We start from the raw sequence: 22,994 nt of genomic DNA on the forward strand, positions 1-22,994 counted from the left end.
TTTGGGGGCACTATATATGTGGGGCACAATAGGGAGAATGCATTTCCCATATAATATAGTGCCCCCACATTGCTATATGTGTGTTCATATATGTGGGCATGCTGTAGATCTTTGTACATGAGAAAAATAAGTCATCCCCTGAAAATAAACCCTAATGTGATTTTCGGAGGTAAAATTATTATAGGACCCTGTACTATTTTCGGGGAAAATATATATATATATAATGGTGAAAGGACTGTTGCTATTGCAGATAACAATTGAAGGTAAAATGGTTGTCATTGGAGAACACTGAATAAGTGACCAATGTGGTAGCACTGTGAGGCTTCACGTTTTTCTAATTGTTTTCTTAAACAGTTTGTGGTATGTAGTATGTCTTTTGTAGATTTCCTAGAAACTAATAATAAAATACACTAATATGGAAGTGTAATATAAAAGCTGTCACTGATGACCTTCCTTTTTAAAAATATTACTATCTGGCTGCCATGCTGATCCAGTAGCTTTGAATATGCGCTCCAATTAGGAGCTTTACCTAGATTTTTGTCATTTGCATTCTTGTACAGGGCTGTGATTTATTCTAATTGTTCTAAGACTAAATTTAATTGATTTAGTCTTTAGATCAGCATAATAGCCAGACAACAAACATTTCAGAAGGAGGTCAGCAGTGGCATCTTCTACAATAATTTTAGTATAAGTTTTCTATAAAGACCTTACGTCCTTCTTGTCATTGTGACCAATGATAATTCTTAAAAACGGTTACACAGCTAAATCACTTTAGCTATGCTAACTGCTGATGTTTGTGTTGGATTTCCTAGAAAAATTCCAAATACTGAGAAGTCTTGTTTTGTTTTGAGGAGGTAAGGAAGCATTGTGTGAAGTCTTCTGCTTGTACATAAAGCTCCAGTGATGTTTGTAGGACTGTGGCATGCAGAAGGATTTAGCCATCAAGTTCAAAACATGACCTCTGACTTGTCTGTCTTTTCATTACTTTACAAATTGGCCACCCACGTGTTACCTCCCGCATTTAGGAAGCTAAAACAAATGAACCTAAACTAGTTAAAAGAGAGGCTATATCATAGACATTTTAATCCCAAATAAAGGTGTGCTGAACTGTGTGAGATTACTGAGTTCTCAAAAATACTGCCTTAACTAAATATTAAACTTTGATCCCTTATCATAACAGTGGTCCATGCCCATGTTGTGTGTTGAAACAACTACTTAGTCTTTGGCTAAGTACACACGTCAGATGGTTCTGATAATCGGCTCAGGGCTGACATCGAATGAGAATCTGGCGTGTGTACAGTGTTTACTGTCCTGATGGATCCATAGACGAGGAACAATCGTAATGAACGTGAAGGGGTCCCGCTCCGTCGTTCTCCTCCTCACCTCTCCATAGAGCAGAACACCACTTTATGGACAGCACTCATTCATGCCTAGTGCAGTCGTTGCTGTTGGAAAGGATCATGAGAGATCCTTTCCACTGACAATTTTTGCACGCACTTGTGTACGTAGCCTTAGTGAACACTTGTGACAACACATGGGAGCACAGTTAGGAGAAGATGGAATATTGTCTAACAAAAAGTACCTGTAACCTTGTATTATGGAAGAATTTGGTTGATCTAGCAAACGTGGAATGGATTTCTAAAAAAATTATTTGTTATATGTGGAAAATGTTTTCAATCCTGGACCAGATCCATACCAGGTCAGCTGTTTCACCTATGGTAGTCTATCATGTCCAGTCTTGGGAGATAAATCTGCACATTTTTTCCTCTAAAAATGTAAGCACCAAAAACTTTTCACATTTGTAATTTAAATAATAAATACTGGAAGACTATACAACCAAGGGAAAACATTGTTTGTCCCAAAATATTGGCCCATAGGTAAACTGAATTGGCTCATATCTAGCTTATAAGAGATAAGAAGTTCTAAAATGATTAAATAAGATTTCTGTTTCAATTTGTTCCTTGTTTTCCTTGCAGCCTTCTAAAGTATCATTTAACTGTTACAACCTTTTCTGTAGCTGGTGTTAAATCAAACATTCCTCTCCATTTGATAATAGGTGAAGATTGCAGAGTCATTTAAACGCCTTTTCTTTTGTCTGCTTATAGTTAAGATGTTACATTTATTCAAGTGTCCTGTGAATTGAATTTCCTAGCCTGATCTAGTTCACATTTACCAGTTACTGGTACTTTTAGGAGAATGATGTGATGGCCATTGTATTCAACACAATGCACATGATATGCAAATAAATCATTTGTGTTAATGGGTACAAGGCAGTTTTGTTTCCTTCTTGGGTTTTATTCCTTCCTATGTTAATGGCTGTGGTTGTAGTAGACTAAACAAAGTCTCTTAGGTCACTTTCTTGTGACTACACACTATAGAATTTTTTACACACTTTAGAAGTTGCCATTACATAAACTGAGTTTGTAATTTTTTTCATGATGTAGCCCTGATAATAAATAACAGTGATATACCTAACTTAAACATCTAACCAATAGTTTTAAGTATCATTCTCTATTGTAATACATCCTTTAACATTCTGGTAATTGTATATTTCAAAAAGTAAATCTAGCAACATATATATTGAATGGTATTGCATGCATGTGTTGTGTGAAACCACATACATAGGTTTCTGTTACTGGAAACAATCTTTTGTGATAATTTACATCAACACTAGAATGAACGAGTACTACTGCCTTGTATTTTAATCTTTAAAAAGAGCAGCACCATCGTTGTCCAGGCATTATGCAGTTTAGTTGACTTATAGACTCAATTGGGTAAAGCAAACCGAAAACTTGCAAATACAGGGAACTTTTCTGATATTGTAGGGCCTATCAATAGTGCAGCATAATAGAGGAAGGTGAAAAAGAAAGCTGTATAATCAGACTCTATATCTATATGAAGGTTTATATATATAAAGGTTTACATATGTAAACTTGTACAAATGTCAGATGGTTTTTGTCAACAAAATCTTTAATGATTTTTTTCCAGTGATAAATGAAGGAATGAGTGCTGTACACCCAGCCCAGGAGAGGTGAGGGGGAAGGATAAGGAAGCAGCACCCTGCTGTGACCCCCTCCATAGGAGTGCACAAGGATCGTTCATGATCATTGGTGGATGGCTGTGCCCCTCAGATTGTCACCCCAGATGAGCATATCTGTTCGTCTAGGGCAGGGGTGTCAAACTCAAAACGCAGTGGGCCAAAATTAAAAATAGACAAAGTTGTGGGCCAAACTTGAAATTGTTATAGCACTGCTACTATACTTAATGTTATGAGTGTCTGAAACTCCCTCTTCACTGAAATAGCACCGCTACAACAATTCCCTACGTCTATAAAACAGTCCAATGCGGGGCCACCCATAGGCAGAGAGGCTGCTGGTCTATAGACGCAAGTGATGCCGGGAATTGTAGTAGCAGCGCTATTTCAATGCGGTGGCGGGCCAGCTGCAATTCATATTTAGGAAATGGCCAAAAAACAGGACGTTGCGGGCCAGATGTGCCCAGCGGGCCAAATTTTGACTCCCCTGGTCTAGGGTGAGAATCATCTGATGTGTGTACTTAGCTTTAGTATGTGTGGTACACTTGGTGAGATTTGTACTACTGATTTTGTTTTAACCATTGTAGCCAGTGTCTGAAGAGATTGGTCAGGCAGTACGGTGGAAGGTAGGCAATATGCAGCATGCACTGTATGCATTCATCTACCATAGTCCCCCCCCTAACAATCAGTTTCTTGTTTCTGTTCAATGCATTGTAGAACATCAAATTTGTACAGATTAGACCTGCTCATCATATGGTCACCTTTTTATGAGTCAAGGCCCATGTGACCTTCCTTGTCTTGTACGGTAAGGGTTATTTTTCACAAGTCACACACAGACAAAAGCTTAGCTCCTATATTCATTCTGCTGCAAACAATTGCAAAGAAATGTTTTCTGGAAAAGGTAACAAAACCTCCTAGTAATCAAGGATGAAGTGTGTGAGGCTTTTCGTTTATTTTGTTTTGTACATATTCAAGATAAACCACATAGCTCCATTCGTGCATGAGCATGCTTTTTTTTGCTTTCTTTTTGACTAGGAAGCAGAAACAAACTAAAGGTGACGTGAGCATTGTATACACAAACACAAGTTTTATATTGGGCTTTTCTAGGTAAATTTTAAATATAATAAAACAATCACCATTAATACCGATTAATACTTTACAGTTATGGCACTGGCTACAATTTAGTATTCAGTTAGTGATGAAAAATAATTTTATTTTAGTTCTTAATATTACCTGCAGCTAGGGCTATTCACTCTTTCTGCAATTATAGGAATTCATATATGTCATATGTTCCAGTCATACAAATATATATTTCTGCAGAAGATCCAATAAATAGGACTAGTGTGAAGGAACACTTGGAGGATAACTGAACAAGAATATGAAAACAGTGCAGGAAGTGCAGTCATTATGCAGAGCTTCATTTAATAGTCAAATATTATTAGTGATATATTAGAAAATGTCAAATGTCCCAATTTTATTGTTAAACTGACCTCCAAGCAGTTATTCTTCAATAGCCACAAAAGAATATAAATATAATATAGAATATAAATCTTTGCACACTGTGTGCACACATTACCTTTGCAAACCCATCTATGACATGGCAATGATGACATCACCATGCCATACATTGCTCAGACAAAGCCATAGGAGGGACCCAGCAGGCCCACCCACCAAATATTACATTATGTATAATATAGATGAGGGAGGATACAAGACCAGTCAGCCTGTGCAAGGAGAGAGCAGCATTGATTGGTCTATATTGCAAAATATTCTTTCACCTTTTCACTTTACATACAATAAATATATTAATAATACAATTACATATTATCGTTTCTAGAGTCACTGCATTTTATGTGGAACACTGTATTGTGCAATTGCCATATAGCAGTTTTTTCATATAATGAGGTTTATATGTTGAATAAATTCAATAAGCAGTCAGGGTCATAAATAGAAAAACATGTAAGCTTTTTAGGATGAAAGCAAATACATTTCACAGGACCTCTGAAATCCAGTGTTGTCCCTATTTCTAGTGAAGGGGCTACAAATATATATTTGTTCTTTGATTTGTTAAGTTTTAATTATCTTAAAACCACATTAATCTGCAGCCATAAAAATATCCGGTCTAAATCTTAAAACTTATTTCCAATTAGTGGCACAAGTTACTATATAACTGCCTCCCCCCATAAAAGGTAACTGCTTTTTTAGTCTAGAGCAGGGGGTGTCAAACTCTGGCCCGGGGGCCAAATCTAGCCCCCGACATCCTTTTTTTGGCCCCCAAATGAATCCTAAATCTGAACTGCAGCTGGCCCACCCCCCTGCATTGAAATAGCGCTGCTACTACAATTCCCAGTATCACTTGCGTCTATAGACCAGCAGGCTCTCTGCCTATGCGTGGCCCCACAATGGACTGTTTTATAGACACAGATAATGCTGGGAATTTTAGTAGCGGCGCTATTCAATAAAGAGGGAGATTCAGTGGCGGGCCACTTATAAGATTTAGCTCTGCATTGGCCGTGCCTGGCATTTCCAGCACTCCCCCTTAGCTGTATTTTTCCTTGCTACTCCAAGGCATGGACTTGAATGGTTGGATTTTCCTAGAAGAATATTATTATTGTTAGCCTGTGCAAAAAGGTTACCATTGAAATTTAACTCGCAAGGCTACAAATAGAAAAAGCGGCATTAGATTTTTTCCTAAAAAAAAAAAAAAAAAAAATATATATATGCCTCTTTCTCTATTATATGCTTGTTCTGGAGTGAATGTGAAGCAAAACCTCTTTGTTTCCATATGAAAAGGGTTTATATCTAATGGTAAGGAAATATTTTCATCAATTTTTTCAATAAATTTCAAGGTTTGCCCATGACTTTGTTTAAGTTTTTAACTTTGGCCCTCTGTGTATTTGAGTTTGACACCTCTGGTCTAGAGGTAAGGAATAGAGAAAAACAAATACGCATTCCAGATCGCTACCCTACTTCTGATGGCCTTCCTTATGCATGGCGATATCGAAAAGACCAGGAGCCCTGTGAAAAGGAGATGCTTGGTGAGACTGGCCACACATTAGATGGGTGATGAAGCCTGTTATAGAGTGGAATAATGAAATACTTCATTATATTCCAAACACCTAGACTATACAAGCAGGTAACCTTTGCACAGGAAGGGGTGGATTAAATAATTACTTTTATTAGTTTTTTGAAAGTTGCCTACAAGTTGGAATTGCCTTCCTACTTCTTTTTCTGTTCCTCACCTCACCTCCCCGCCTGGGGACTTCTTGCGGTTTGTGCTGCAGGAATGTTTCTCCTCCTTTTTATGATGATTTGGCTAGACCTTCATATCTGTGCTCTATGTGCTGCTATACTTTGGGTATTTTTTTGAGAGGGCAACTAGTCTTCCTATGGCCAGACTGGATGTTTCATCATGTTTAAATTTGTTGTTGTGACTGGTGAGTAACTAAAAAAAAAATCATGTGCAGGAATCTTTCCACCAAGATGGTAGATAAGTCAACTTTCCAACCAAAAAAACTTTCTGTTTTTTGTGCCAAGTTCTTGACTTGTCTATTAAATATAATTTGATAAGTGTACCCAAATAAAATACTTTTTAAAATGATATATAACCATGTCTACAATCCATGACAATCCAAAAATAGACTGTGCAAGAGCTGATCGCTTTCCTTTGTCTGGGCTATGACAAGTTGACTAGTCTCATCTATTCCATGTCCAAATGATTGAAAGCTGACACTATTCTGTTCTTGTAGTAATAAAATGGGTTGGCAGGACAGCATCCTTCATTGCAATATTTCCAATCAGGTTTTTTTAACAAGGTACTGCCATCTGAAATCAGAAACCTAAATGATTGTCTCTCTTTAATAGGTTTTCATTAAGATCTTGTACTTTCGAGCAACTCAGGTCCAGGGCAGCAAGCCCTAGCTTGCGTCACCAGGCCAAATGTTGAGTGTAATGTTTAGGTGTTGCCTACATATTAACATATACCCCCATGAGTTCTAGAGAACACAAGGTCTAGAATATTTCCTGCATCCAGCACCTATCTGAGCAATAATAAACCATCTATTTTATATTTTGTAATTTCTCTTTATTAGGAGTTCACTGGCTATAATTATTATGTTGCAATCATGAACAATGTAGTCATTGGTTTTTCTCTGTCTTACATCTTCAAATGGTTAAGGGCACATTACTTGGAATTTTTGACAAGATCCAGACCTAAAGTTTTTTTTTTTTTTCCCCCTCTGGTCTTAGGGAGGGGGGATACTCTGCTGGTGGTAAATGCTTACATCCCCTTCTTGTCTGTTACTATAAGCTCTCCTGCTCAGATTTGACATCCCTGAAAAACTGTTTATTTACTAACAGACTTCATTGCTTTTAGCTTTATCATTGGCTTTTCGTCTCCCCCACACATTCCCATCTGGCACTCGAAGAAGCCACGTAAGACATTCGTATAAAATAGTTTTGTTGCTCCAAACTTATCAAGAACAATTGTTTGTTATTGTGTAAACTTGCCCTTTAGTTTTTTTTCTGAGTTCTTGAAAATGCTTCGAAGAGTTTTCTGCTATTTTAATTGCCTAAACATATTCCTGTCCAAAACTAAAACTAAACATTACTACAGCAAAGCCGCATGCTGGCCTCCATGGCAAAGAAATGCTTTAAGTGTTTTCAGAACAAATGAATGTCTCTTAATAAAAGCTGTTTGTCCCAAACAATCTAACAGCCTTCCCAGTATTCTTACATAAGCAGCTAAAGTTACTGGAGAAAGATTTGCCTATAATTTCAGCTGCTTATATCTCTGGATCCACAAAGTTTTCACTGGAGGTAAACATGAATAATGGTATTTTGTTTTTCAATATTTATTGAGTTTTGTGGTTATGGGACAATTTTACTTTAAGCTCCATATTTCTTAGATAGCATAAAATAAAAAACTTTTACTTACAGAATAATATGAATCTCTTGGGCTAGGTACACACGTGCAATAATTGTCGTTGGGAAACGAACAACTAACGACACATCAACGATTATTCACGATTACTTTGTATATGTGTGTACATTATTGGTGGATTATATTCATTCAAATCCACCAATAATGTACACACACTAGATATAATCCTTTGAACGATGCAAGAAGTGACGTGTACCGCAGAACAATCCACCATCACTGAATGATCGTACACACAATAGATTGTGAATGATTGTCGTCCAAACAGATCCACCAGGACAGTCGTTCGTTTCCAGCGTCATTCCTCGTTCATTGGCCTCGCTGGCCTGTCTTTGTGCACTTTTCTTGTTAACAATTATCAAACGATTGGTCATTATTCGTTTATTTTCCAACTACAATAATTACATGTGTGTAGGTAGCCTCATAGAGGTGGTGTTTACAAAATCAACATTTATCTATTTCAGAAGTGTAATTTTACAGTAAAGAGAAATAACTTTTAAACTGTTGCAATAATGCAACATTCCAGCCCCACTTTTTCAGTACATGCAGTGCCTGCTCTCCACGCTGCAGGCCTAAATGCTTGTTTAGTTAGGAGAGAGAAGGAGTTACACACATGTACATGTACCTTGAAATCCTTCTCTGTCTTGGTATGTGGATGGGCAAATTTACATAAGTGCAACAGAGGGTTAAAGTATATAATGGTATTTTAGTAAAAAAACCATATCCACTTTTAATATAATATATATTTTCAGTTTTCAGAAAATAGCAGCATCTTTTAAAACTAAAGTAAAATTTCATCATAAACTGTGACCAACCTAGTTCATGATCTTGCTGCCTAGACCAGGGTTTGGCAACCTGCGGCTCTTCAGTCTCCTTGTTGTGGCTTCCTTCAGCCGCCAACGGGAGATCTCTTCCTCGAATAGACACTGCAGAGGTGGGGGATTCTACCTGTGAAATAAATCTACCCAGGGGGTTTGTACAAATGGCTGCGTACGATGACGTCATTGGTAGGAAGGTTTCACAGCTGTGTTTATGTATGAAAGCAGCATGTCATGTTCTGCAGCCTTACATTTCTCCCAGTACAAAACCCCTATATCTCCTTAACAGTATGTCATATGAGCCTGAAATGTTTAGGGTACACAGAGGACCTTCATAGCTAGAAGTACCCCAAATTTCAAATTTAATTTTCCAACCTTTAACCACTTTTCAAATATAAGGGTAATGAGTAAAAAAAAATAGTGAAAATTGAACATCAGGGTTGCTGTTTTAAAAATAAGTGTGTCTAGATGCCAGAAATTAAACATACAAATTATGGACCCCCGGTGCGACTTACATACCAAGGAGGTGCAAACCCCAAATTTATACCTACCTGTTACAAAAGTAGTGTAGTATGACATTTCTACCCTGTCCCCTTCCCTACTTTGAACCCCAATTCCTCTGGAAAGGGGGAATGTACAAAACCCAAAATGTAGGTGAAAGTTGGGGACATCTGTAGATAATACCCCCTAAAATTTCATTATTAGGACATCGTCAGAACATAAAGATCTCTGCCCATTAAGAAAATCCACCCTGTTACACATTTCTGGAGGCATCTAGTCCTGAACCACAATTTCTCTGGAACGAGGGGGAACAGGCGAACAAAATTAGAGTTGCAAATGAGGGACACCTGTGGCTAACACCCCCTAAAATCAGAACATAAAATACTCCACCATCAAAAAAATCTACCCTGTTATGTTAGAAGCCTCCATCTAACGTAACGGGATGATACGTTAGAAGCTGGAGGCTTCTAGGGGCATAGTTCAGTGTTTAATTTATTTCAAAGTAGGCCTACACATGCACATTGCACTTCAGTTTGTGGTATTCTGTTGTAACAGGTAAAATTAAAAAAAAATAAAACTTATTCTTTTATTCTTTTTATTCTTATAAAAGAATATAAACTAAAAGTTTATAAGCTGTGTTATGTTTTGCGGCTCCAGACTATTTTTCTTTGGTGGAAGAGGGGGCAAAATGGCTCCTTTGATAGTAAAGGTTGCCGACCCCTGGCCTAGAAAGAGACCTAGACAGCCTTAGTTCTTTTCTGTGAACATTATGTAAATATTAAGTGTGTTTTAGCTGAACATTGGGACACAAAGATGCACAATATACCAACAAAGTTGTAAACTATTGTCTATAACCCTCTGCAGCTTACTTGTATATTTTAGTTTTCAAAAATTTTGGGAGTTAAGGCTTTCTTTAATCTCCTGATTGTACAGAGTAGCAGACCCCATGGAGTGAATTGTATTATACGTTTTGGAGCCTGTAATGACTGATAACGGAATTGTAGTAATATCATCTCAATGGCTGTTTTAGTTACAGTTTCAGTGCAATCTATACATGGGGCTGCTGTGATTGCAAACTACAGGAAAGAGTCTTGAACACAGCCTAGAGTGACATACAAGATGGTTTTGTAATTGAGCTTTCAGGGTCTCTCTGGCTCTGTCCTCCTGTGTTTATGAAGAGTCTATTACAAAGTCAACAGTTGATGAATACCACATGTATATTTATTACTGGGGTATTAAAAGGAATCATAGCTGACTGCAAACATCACTTTAGATGTTTATGAAAGCTAGATTTAGCCTTAGAGTAAAGACAGAGAATAAATAAAACTAAAAGAAGGGTGTTTTTTTTTTGTTTTTTTTTTTCCTAAAGCAATGCTAAAGGGGTAAGATAATGTTATTACATAGGAGATCGTTACTCTCAGAAATTGAACATTGGTGACCTCTTCTGGTATATAAATCCCCCAACCCTAAATCTACTTTAGTTTTGACTTTGTCCGCAGTAACTCCACATAAACTTTAGAGACATAATCCTATCATTATCACACTATAAAAGTACAGCCCTTTACAAATCAAGGAATAGTCACTGCACAGTAAGTTCCAGACCTAATTTGGGGCCAGTGAAAATAAACAGTTGAGGGGCCAGATGCAACAAAAAAACATACAATTGGAGATAGGGGGGGAGGGGGTTGAAGCTTTTCAGGTTTGATTAAGTTTAAGGGCTAGTTAAAATGGGCTGACAAATTGGTAAATAAAACTAAACTATTACATATTTAATAGACATGTTTTAATGTATTGAGATATGCTATTTTTAATCACCATATAAAGCTCTAAAAACATATATTTTAACACATTTTTTTTTAATATATTCTTTATTTGGCTATATTTGCAATTACATTGGGTCAATTGCCAAATACAAGTGCTTTCAAAGAGGAAGTTTCCATACGCTTTTGTGAAATACCATTACCTATTAAAAGCTTATATAGAGTGGCTTTTGCCAAAGAAAGTTTGAGTATGTGTTGCTGGAAATGGGATATTTAGGCAATCCTGTTTGCTGTGCATGGACAAAGCTCAGGTTTACTTCAATTCTAAAATAAAAATTCTGTAGTATACTTGAGTAATCCATTCTTAGAATAACATGGAAACATTAATACGCAGAGGTTTTTTTCACTGGTGAGAAAATGTTAAAATATCCATTTGTAAAGGTTGTAGACATTATATTTAAAACAAGACTGTAAAAGAGAATTTGGCCTGTGTTTTGCTTTTCAGTGTAATTTACTGTAAGCATACATTCATTGTTAACAGTGCTAAACAGGAAGACAAAAGGAACAAAGATCTTGTATTAGATCTCACTATCTAAATGGGAATTTTGAGCTATCTTTGTCAATCATTAAGTAATATAACTAAAAAGTACAGTAAACATCAAAGACCTAAAGATAACCAAACAGACTTGGAGACCTGGATGCAGATAAGTGGACACCTATGTTATTTACTTGTCAGCCCAGGACATCTGTTTAATGACTTTTTGTTTTAGTTGTATATTTTCAGTATAGCGTACTATTGCATGTGCTTAAAAGTATACAGAATCCTTGCCAAAGCATGTATATGTATACAGAGCTTTAATAGCTCAATCAAAAGAAACAACTGCCTGATTAGGGTAGCCTTACACAAATTGACTTTACTTTGATCAATTAAGTTAATTGATATTAGATATAAATGTTGGCAATTCATCACATGACCTCCAAAATGTAACCTAAGTAAAAAAAAAAAAAGTCTCAAAAACCAGATACTTGACCAACAAAGTAAACGGCCAAGGTTTTTTTCAATTCTGTGTTGAAAACAACCACGATCAATCCAATCCATAAATTATTTGTAAAGTATTGGCTATTTAATGAAATAATAGGCTGAGCAGGAAACCTGACCTGTGTATGGCCAGCATTACATTTATGAACTCCATGTGTTTTAAGCAGTTAATGAGCATGGCCATAATGTTAAAAAAAATAATATATTATCTAATATCTTAGATATATCAGTAGCAGGTTGTCTCATACTGGCTAGTATAAAGTAAATATTAAAATGTATATAGTATGCTATAGCCTTTTTTATTTAATGCTAATAATATGTATACTGATGCATAGTGTACTCTTAAAAATGTGTGCATTTCCCCTAGAAATAAATTGTAAGACTTTTTTTTCTTGCACTCTTTGATCTTCCATATTGTCCATTGGGGCTTGGTATTTATGGTTTAGCTGTTGATTTTTATACCTAAGTGAAACTGGTCATTACAATAGAATTTAAAATGGGCAAACTGGTGTTCTTTAGATTCCAGGATGTTTTCACAAAAGCCAGGTGTTTCCTTAAATAATGGTAGACATCTGTTTTCTCCTGGATGTGCTTTTTAGATGATCCTGTACTGTCCTACAATTTGCTTGATCAGGAATTTATTAAAGGGGCCTGGAAATGTCTTTCAGATTATGCAGAGAGAAGAAAACCCAAGTTGTCTCTTGTTTACTTTTTGACTAAAGGTCTTATAGCAGACATGCTGGGCTCGACAGACTTTGAAGTTAGCACAGTAGGTTCAGCCACCCCCCAAACCACGGGGTGTGTAGTAAAGGAGAAAGATCAGTAGCTGAGTAATACAGAGGAAGCCCCAGTAGTATTTCTGTAGGTCAAAATAACAATTATTAAAGGCTATGTCCATATTTACTACCCATGACTGTTACCATATGGGAACCTTTAAACTCTACTGTAGTCCATTTTCCCTACTTTGGAGGTGTTCGTGGTATTTCTCTGTTTCATTCAATATCCCAAGTTAAAATTAAATATTTATAGGTAGAGTTGTAGCTCCAGGAAAACAACCTAGGAATTAGACCTAAGAATAAAGGTCTTGCTGATGGAATTTCAGAGAGATATTTTAAATAATGTTTATTAGCTTGCCAACATCTTCAAAACACTAAAACATCCGACTTGTGTGTAATGATCCCCAAAACAGAAATGTCATATATTGCTGTGGTAGCTGAATTAGTTTTCTTCTTTTAATGTTTTTTGTCACCTACAAGTTCTGCAATTACCACTCCTTTTCTTTTATGGCGTTCATTTTTTTCCCCCTATTGTAATATGTGGAGAGAGCCATCATTGTCTTACAGACTGGATGTCATACAGGCCTGACTTTGTTCATTTCCATTACATAGTGACCTAATGAGACTAGTAGTTTACCCAACAAAGATAAAGGTGTTTGTGTTTAAATTCACAGGAAGTGACAAGGACGGTACATTGCTGACAAGAGCAAGGGTTTTCTTTTTCTGTACTTGCCGAAAAATGAAAACTTATGTTCGCTAGTAGGCGGCATTATATTATCCTTTTGTTTAGGTACTTTAACTGACCATGCCCTAGAATCTACACGTGTTTAATATTCTGTAGTTTTGTTCCTTTTACATGTAAGTGTGTTGTTTTTAAATTAAACATTGTATACATATGGTAAAATCTTACTTTCAGTTAGGCTTTATACCTGCAGTCTTAAGCTGCGTACACACTTCCAATTTTTGTCGTTGGAAAGGATCTTTCACGATCCTTTCCAACGACAAGGGAGTGCACGATGCATGAACGGTGCTGTACATACAGCACCGTTCATGCTCTATGGAGAGGGGAGGGGGAGAGCGACGGAGCGGCACCCTGCTGCACGCTCTCCCCTTCCCTTTCATTAGGATCGGCTGTCGTCCATCGTCCGTGGATCCGGCAGGTCGGTCGTCCGGACGATGGACGACACCGACTGTACACATGGCAGATTTTCGCCCGATAATTGGCCGATGCCGATTATCGGGCGATAAAAATCTGACGTGTGTACGTAGCTTTATTCACATCAGTGCATTGTAGTAACCATGTGTTGAGCTACACTACGTAGCAAGCGTCTATCTGCATTTGTTATTTTAGAAACAGAATTTTAAGAAGAAGAAGAAGAATTTTAAGAAATATATATTATGCTATATTTCTTATTATGGGCTATCCTAGCATTGTTGTGTGTATATGTGTGTGTGTGTGTGTATATATGTGTGTGTGTGTGTATATATGTGTGTGTGTGTATATCAATATTTTGGGACAAGGGCATGTAGGATAACTATTTTGGCATTAAGGAGGTTTTATTAAATGCTAGGCCAGCCTGTACTTCCTTTTTAAAATAAAAGACCATACAACACACAGCATTGTCATTCATATACTACTGCACATAACACATTTTTACTATGCAGCAACTTACTAGTTTGACCCAGTCATTAAATACATTAAATATAGATAAAAGACTCTGCCTGAAAGGAGTTAAAAATAAAAACCTCAGTACTTTTTTTATTTCTTCTTTTTGGAAGGTTTGTGGCTACATAAATAAATGTTTCCTGGTTTTTACCTTCCTTGTCTGTGTATTTTTAGTTTCTGCATGTATAGTTAGTGTATTTTCTGCCTGTTAGCCTTTCATTACAAGGACTTTTTTTTAGCATGCCCCATGGATTTTGTTTGATCACAAAGGGCATTTAAAGCTGAATTAGAATGTTCATCTGTTTGCTGCGTACAGTTAACAAGATCACAAACCTGAAAAAAAACTAAGCATGCATATTTCTATTCTGTAGTCACTAACAAAGAACATAATAAACTATCATATTGCCAATAAAAGACATTTTATAAATGCTTTCTTATAATAGAATTTTTATAGTTAACATGAGTTTATAATAATCTGATGGCCATAATACCTAATATATAGTCACTGAGCTGCAGTTAAAAAAATTTGGGAGGTACTTATAAAACTTTCTAATGCTGAAAATCAGGCATTTTTTTTGTCATCAAAAATGAAATCACAATTACATAAATGTTACAGGTAGTATACTAAGTATTAGCATGATATATATGGGATATGAACATTATTACTGGACCAAATGGAATAAAAGGTTCCAGAACATGGATCTCCTAATTCGGTCCCATTACAAAATATAGGGAGTTTAAAATTTTTGCCTGGCTTTTCAAAATATTAAAAACGCCAGATCTGAATGGTAATTTTACAAAGATAGAAAGTGTAATATCTAAAAATGTAAGTTAAATACCCATTTTACTAATTGTATTTCAATTATTTTTTCTGCCTATTTGTTACAGAGGAACAATGTTTTGTGGGCATTTACATCAATGAGGTCATTAGTATATAGTGGTGATATGAACATGATGTTTGTTTTTATATAGTTTTCTTTCTTCTAGAAGCTTTTTATACCCATACAATGTTATACTGTTCAAAACACAATTCTGTTACAAGACATTTCAGTGACAGTGGCCATCAAAAGAAGGAGAATGAATCTCTCCAATGGAGATGCAGAAAGCAGTTAAGAAATAAGAGATTGTAACATGTGTTACATTTTTAATAAAAGAAAAAGTTTACATTCTCTTTAAATGTGCCTAAAGAAATAGGTTTTGCAATCTAGCCAACTCCAGTCCTTATTCTGGGCATCCTCAGATTGTCAGATTCTTTAGATGTTTGGTGACAAAACAGTGGGAGATTTTAGATCCTAGATCTAGGTGTAATACTGCATCTGTGTATCCTTTTAAATGTAGATGTTATGTTCTGGTTAGCTAAGATGTTTACTTACAGTATCTTTCTTTCTTTTTTTTTAACCAGACTTCTTCAGTGAGTGAACACCAGTGTTACTACAATGAAACCATAGCCTTTTTCTATAACCGGAGTGGAAAACCTTTAGCCACAGAATGGCATACTGTCAACAAACTTGTGATGGGACTTGGTATCACTGTATGTATATTCATCATGTTAGCCAATTTACTGGTTATGGTGGCTATTTACGTCAACCGCAGATTTCACTTTCCTATTTATTATCTAATGGCGAATTTGGCTGCTGCAGACTTTTTTGCAGGACTAGCTTATTTTTACTTAATGTTTAACACGGGTCCTAACACTAGAAGATTAACTGTGAGCACTTGGCTGCTTCGGCAGGGTCTGATCGACACTAGCTTGACAGCTTCTGTAGCCAATTTGCTGGCGATTGCCATAGAAAGACACATTACAGTATTCAGAATGCAACTGCACACCCGGATGAGCAACAGAAGAGTGGTCGTTGTCATTGTGGTAATCTGGACCATGGCTATTGTGATGGGAGCAATACCCAGCGTTGGATGGAATTGTATCTGTGATCTTGAGCACTGCTCCAACATGGCTCCACTCTACAGCGATTCCTACTTGGTGTTCTGGGCCATTTTCAACCTGGTTACATTTGTGGTGATGGTTGTTCTCTATGCACATATATTTGTGTATGTTCGACAAAGGACTATGAGAATGTCAAGACACAGTTCTGGACCTAGGAGAAACCGTGACACAATGATGAGTCTTCTGAAAACTGTTGTCATTGTATTAGGTGAGTGCCTTTTTATGTTTCCAAAATAACTTTTCCTAAAATGAATGCACATGATAAAAAAAAAGTATATATTCAAACTGTGATTGATACTCTAAAGGTTCAATTCTCTGACAGTGGCTCAGGTAGCAGTATTCAGGTCTTCTATCTACCTATACCAATCATTATGGTCAGCCAAAGCTCAGACACTTCTAGTTTTGTAGGAGCACCCCCTACCCCAGTTTACACCTACTGGCCCATTTATGGTGGCAAAAAAGGAATGCATCAAAGACAGAATGGGGGTTTGGTAAACTAGAACATCCAGAGAGCAGACCAGGGGCGATGAAATGTAGAATGGAATTGTACAGATATATACTTTTTTTTCAGATCAGAATCATTTGTAATGTATATAACCATATGTAGTTGTTAGTGTTTTACAGTGTATGATCAGGATAAAAAACATAGGAGAATTGGAACTAAATACATTTATTGATCTCCTGTAATTGCTAAACCCAAAACCGATTACTACTGAAATGTTCCAGGCTCAAAATAATCAGCAGGGGTTCTGGAAGGATATCTTCTGTCCTAGAAAGACCTCAAGCATTTTAAAGTGCATCAGTCATCACCTTCCTGGTTGAGGAGGGACAGCACAGTATGGAGTAATCTTTACTAAACTAAGAGCAAAAAAGTAATGTTATGTAGGCTGATCAGTAGGATCTAATACAGGACCCCCTAATGACCACAACATTGCTCCAAATTGTTCCTCTGTTGTAACCTACTGCTTCTATCCAGTATTCTTCCTCAAATGTCCCTCTTTTAACCCTGGCATCAAGATTTCTTTTCAAATTTAAGGGTAAATTATATGTGTAGTATTGACATATAAATAAATCATGCTTCCCAAAGGGATCTCTTATCAGTTTACCTGTACTAATAGCCAAACTGATGTAAAATAGCTGTATGCTGCCCTATGCTCCCACTCAACAATTGCACAGTACATGCCCTCATTTACATATTCTAAGTTTACAACAGCAGCCTGTCAGTCTAGCAGTTTTAACAATTAAAAAACAGTTTTTTTAATGTGGTGTACTGCTAGAAATCAACTTGAACCCAAGTTCAGATTTTTTTGTTGTAAGGATAGATTACTTCACAGTACATGCGGCTAGAGAGGTCAGGGATGGCTTATTTTAAAGCTTTCTCTATGACTTATAAACCATAATCTGTAAGGGTTCATATTAAGAGAATACTGGCTACATTCCTGCCACTATAGATTTCTTTAGCTACTTGAGCTGCATACAGTTGCTTCCGCTTTGAAGTCTGCTTATCTTTTAAACTGATAGGACATCCCATGGAGAGAAAAGTGTATTTAAGTCAATGCTTTTCTTTTCTTTGCAAAGTTTTCTGTAAATACATAGTATTGTCTGCTTATTTTGCATTCAGTCATGGATGAGGGAAAAAAAAAACTATTATATGTCATCCTTTGTTCAGATGTCAGAAGAGAATGATTATTCACTGGGAGGATTGTTGTACTGGTGCGTGAGATAACTAGCAGAGAAACCGGGATTAGGCACCAGGCGTCATCTATTTAGCTGTTCCAAGACTGACATAAGACTGCTTAAAGAACAACTCTGATTTGCTAGCACAACCATATTTGTAACAGATGAATATAGTTTTTAAATCCTGTATTAGAATTTTTTTGGGATGATGCAGATACAAACACTACGCTGTGCCTCCTTGTGCTGCCTCTGTCCCACTGTGTAGAATCTACAATGCAACCCTGTGTGGTAAAAGAAAAATATTTCACTTTTAACTGTTTACAGAAAACAAATATATACTTCTCACAAACAACCCAAAAGCTGCAAATACTTATTTTCAGTATTTTGTTTATAGTTAAATCCAACACATTGCTCATGGACCGGAATGTAGCCAATTTGCTTGGGACCCAATTAGTCATTTGGTCTGATTTATTAATGCTCTCCAAGGCTGGAGATGGTACACTTTCATCAGTGAGTCTGGATGATCCAGCAAACCCAATCAGGTCCATTGTATTTGCCTTTTGCTATTTCTCACGTGCCAGTGATGGACTAGTTGGGCTAATAAAGCAGTTTGGTGCCTCTGCAGCACCTGTTGAAGGTGCTCTTTACAGCAAGGCACTGCTGCTCTGAGTCCTCTGATAACATTCACACATTCGCTGACAGCTCCTCCCTTTCTTTTCACGTGAAATTAGGGAACTGATTGACCGCACTTTGGACAGTCAAAGACCTAGTTGGGTTTTGGCTGCTGGAATCTGGGTCTGGCAAGTCTCCTGCAGTGACATCAGACGTCAAATGAATATACATGAGTGCTGGAAGAAGGGTCAGATAGGGATGCTCTGTGCATTGCTTACTCCTGACACCTATACTTTGTGTGTTATGAGCTCCTAATGCTTGAGCATCAAACATTACTTACTCCTGACCTCTGAAAAGTAGTTTAAACTTGTCATGTGGGTACAAGGACTATATCATAAGTGCACAATGAAATTCCCACCATTTGCCAGTATGTGCACTGCATGGGTTTGGTTTTCTAGGTATTGGAAAATATGCATTTTGACCCCCAGATAAAAAAGGCTTAGGAACCCTGCTTTGTAGTCAAAATAAAATATTTGGCCTGTCCTACTAATCTCTCTCCCAGATCTTCCCATATGAACTCAATACAGTGTTTTTTATTGTAGATGCCACAGTCACTGTTCACATTTTTGTGAATATTTGAGTGGTCCTGGAGCCCACTATATACATTTTTTCATCAACAATCTATCTTGGGTTTAGGGAATACCAAAATACACTTAATAGCTATTAATGTCAAACATAAATAAGTTGAGCTTGCAATTTAAACTAAATGTAACTAAATATCGACTCTACATATTTCTCCTCTACTGGTAAAATGATTTGTTTTAAGATACTGATAATTAGGATCATAACTAGACTTCACGGTGCCTTGAAGCATCAGTTAAAAGTGGCCGTAAAAGCACCCTATCCCACTCGTTAATGGTTGTCAAAGATGAGCAGCATCTAGTGTTGTCATATTTAAAATTGCTGAATTAGTGGTTAGAGGTAAGTGGTCTGTAATGTACCCCAATAGGTCTGGTATTCCTGAAGCATAATCCTGTCAACAATCTTTAGCCAAAACTACTTAAATTTTTAAATACCCATATATCCTGCACAGCCAAAAGCTTTTCTCATGTGCTCTTCAATTTGAATTGCTTATCACTACCAATAAAAGCTCCACTAGTGCAAAGAATGCTATCTCGCATAGACTGCAGGCCCCAGGGGTCCATTTCTGCTTGTTGTTCCCATGCAATGAACTTTGAACAAACTGTTTCTTAGAGCTGGAAGTAACTTTATTTTGCTAGGACTACTGTAAATGAATCACCTTTTAAAGCAAACATTTGTAGTAAAACACAGTAGGTGGATTGTGTTTTGCTGTTTCAACACAACACATTTGCTTTCTGTTCATTCAGATGTCTTTACAAAAGTGGAAAGTTGGGTAGCAGATTACGTTAAGATGGGAAAACACTGACATAAGAAGTATTTTTTTTGCTTCTCTGATCTTAATACCCGTGAAGGGAATATATTCTATAAGATTTCTCTCTGAATTCCTTGGTGTTTGTTCTTGTAAAGAACCTTTCATGAGAACTGCTGGATGGAAACTCTAGGGATCCCCCCTTTTCCATTTGGAAACATTGCTGAATCTTAAGTTACAGGTTAGATGAAATATGGATGGAAATGTCTAGTACTAAATCCTTGTGCGTCTGAGTGAAAGAAGTCTCCCATTAGGATTTGACCTTGGTATGTACATCACAAGAAAGAAATGAATAGATATGAAGTAAAGTGTTGTATTTTACAGTATTGACATGGGTTCCAGAGGATTAGAGTTCCCCATGATGGAATGTCTTGGCCTTTAATGTGATACAGTAGTATGTGTCTGTACAAAAGTCTGTTTATTTACTACATGGATACTGACCCACAGTACCTTATGCAAATATAAATTGCATTAACGTACCTACTACTATCAATTCTAATCTTATTTAAATTACCTAGAGGTTACATTTAAACTATCACGGCCACAAGAGAAAGTCATTTCATTTCCGATTTTTGGAATTCAAGAATGATTCTAGGGCTGATTTCCGACATGCAGTTGACCAGTGAGGGGCTTGCCCACTGTCCCAGCTGCTCCCATTTATCCTATTTATATGTATATTTATTATTTATTTAGAGCAGTTAGGAACCACTTTGTGCAGGCAATGCCATTGCGGTGGATTGTGGTAGTGATTGGTAAACGCAACGGGTTACTTCTCTATTGAGCAGCCAGCCACTTCTATTGCCTTCAACAGTGGCTGAATGTAACTATCCAAGGACATGAACTTTGCATCACCAAGTGAAAAAAAAGGGAGAACAAAAGCTTAAACAAAAAGCCATACATTAAGATATACCTTTCAGCATGTTACACTATCTTATGTACCAAACGCCCAAAACATTAAAGCCATAATCTTTTGCCTAGATAAAAAAAAAAAAAAAAAAAATTTGTAAGTGTCCACAATATTGTTGTCGCTAAAGTGGGATTGGAGGGAAAATATTCTAATAGTTCCAGTGACATCTGGGATTTCCTCCCTCTTCCGATGATGCATACAGGAAAAAGTAAACCAAAATCTTCTTAATAGGGCACAGACGGGGGGAAAAAATCTGTATTTCATACAAGATCCCAAAAACATTAAGGTCTAGATACATTTTAATGACACACCTGATGGTCACACAAGGACATGCGAAGGATGGAAATTTGTTTGTAATGTTTTTAAAGAATTCTGATTCAAAATGCAATGAAGTTTTGATGATGTGCTACACATTTCAGATATATTTAAATAGAATTCTTTTATATATTAAAGTACAAGCTGGCAATATTGGATAGTCTATATAATAGGGTGTGAGTGATACAGTATAGAGCAACGCCTTTTCAATAGGGATTGCAAATGACAGACTAATACAGACAGTGATACAGGAGGAGAGGACCCTGCCCTCAATCTCAAAGAGCTCCTCTGGTCACGTTGTTTTATGGAATAGTACTTCACTGCTGATCCATTAATTACTATTGCTCTATTGTCTACTTAAACTTGGTCTCTTAACTTGATTTCCTAATGATTTTGCAGGAAACGTGTATCCTGTATGTATTAAGGCCACGTTGCCGCAACAAAACACTGTTTACTGTTTAACTATTTTTGACTTCTGTTTTTTTGGTATTTGTACTAAAATGTCTTTTAGATAAGGATTGTCAATTTTGGTAGTTCTAGACGATAAATATGACGTTTCCTTAGTAAAACATCTTTTTTTTTTTTCTTAATCTGCCAGAATGGCCATACAGTCACCAGAGAGATAACAAAAGGCACTTCTGAGATGGGTTATCAGATTGATGGGTCATGTATGTCTCCTTCCTGACATAAACAACTGTTTTGACTTCTGTCACTCCACATTCAGGATTTTACTGTATGAAGCTATGTTTGCTTGTTTTTGTTTTACCAGAATACTTCTGCAGCAGTAATTACTGCTTATGATGGATAATGTGAATCTCTACTGTAACTACAACAGATTTAGTTGTATTCTGCATTACATATAATTACTTCTTAAATGAAAAAATACAGGGATGAGGGAGTTGGAATGTCCAATCACAAGCTGAGAAGGGTCATTACCAGGTTCTATTGCCCTCACAGTAAAATAAGTCCACTCCAAAGACACTCTGAGAGCTATAAGATTCTTGTGGCTGTCGGTGACTTCCATGTATACATACCGTATATAGCTATCTGGAAAAAGGGCATAAACTTTAATCATCGTACAATAAACATGTGCTTTGCACATGCAAGTTAAAACCATGGTTTTCCTCACATATGTACCTTCTCCCCCCCCCCCCCCACTTTTATGTGTTCTGTTGCAGAATTTGTATCTTTAAGGCAGGACTATGGACTGCCTATCCAACCTTGGCATTGTTCATAGGGAGCGAGTCGCATGCTTTTTCATACCCAGAAGTATGCGGTAGTTCTTTGGGCTTCTGCTGCTAAGTGGTGAAAGCAAAGGAAAAAATTTATACATGGGAGGGCCCCATGATTCCAAAAAACTCTTGTTTTGTCTTTGAAAAGGTGGGATTCTGATGTACTATATAAGGTAGTGTGTTTAGGTTAGTTTTATTTTCTTTATTTTGCTTTCCCTAATCTAGATTCTTTTTTTATTTTTTTATTATTTGTAAAAGAAAAAAAAAAAAATATATATATATATATATATATATATATATATATATAAATTTTATTTTTTTTTTCA

General features: G+C 36.6%; 1 protein-coding gene across 3 annotated transcripts in view; it reads left to right on the forward strand.

Moving 5' to 3' along the window:
* The window catches only part of LPAR1 (lysophosphatidic acid receptor 1), a 90,665-nt gene that overhangs the window by 55,021 nt on the left and 12,650 nt on the right, over positions 1-22,994 (forward strand). For all 3 annotated transcript variants that reach the window (XM_072404436.1, XM_072404435.1, XM_072404437.1), the window contains one exon: positions 15,936-16,683. In XM_072404436.1, coding sequence (XP_072260537.1) covers positions 15,936-16,683 — 748 coding nt within the window. The remainder of the gene's footprint in view (positions 1-15,935; positions 16,684-22,994) is intronic.

Source organism: Pyxicephalus adspersus, chromosome 3 (genome assembly GCF_032062135.1).
Source record: "Pyxicephalus adspersus chromosome 3, UCB_Pads_2.0, whole genome shotgun sequence".
In the NCBI taxonomy this organism is placed as follows: Eukaryota; Metazoa; Chordata; class Amphibia; order Anura; family Pyxicephalidae; genus Pyxicephalus; species Pyxicephalus adspersus.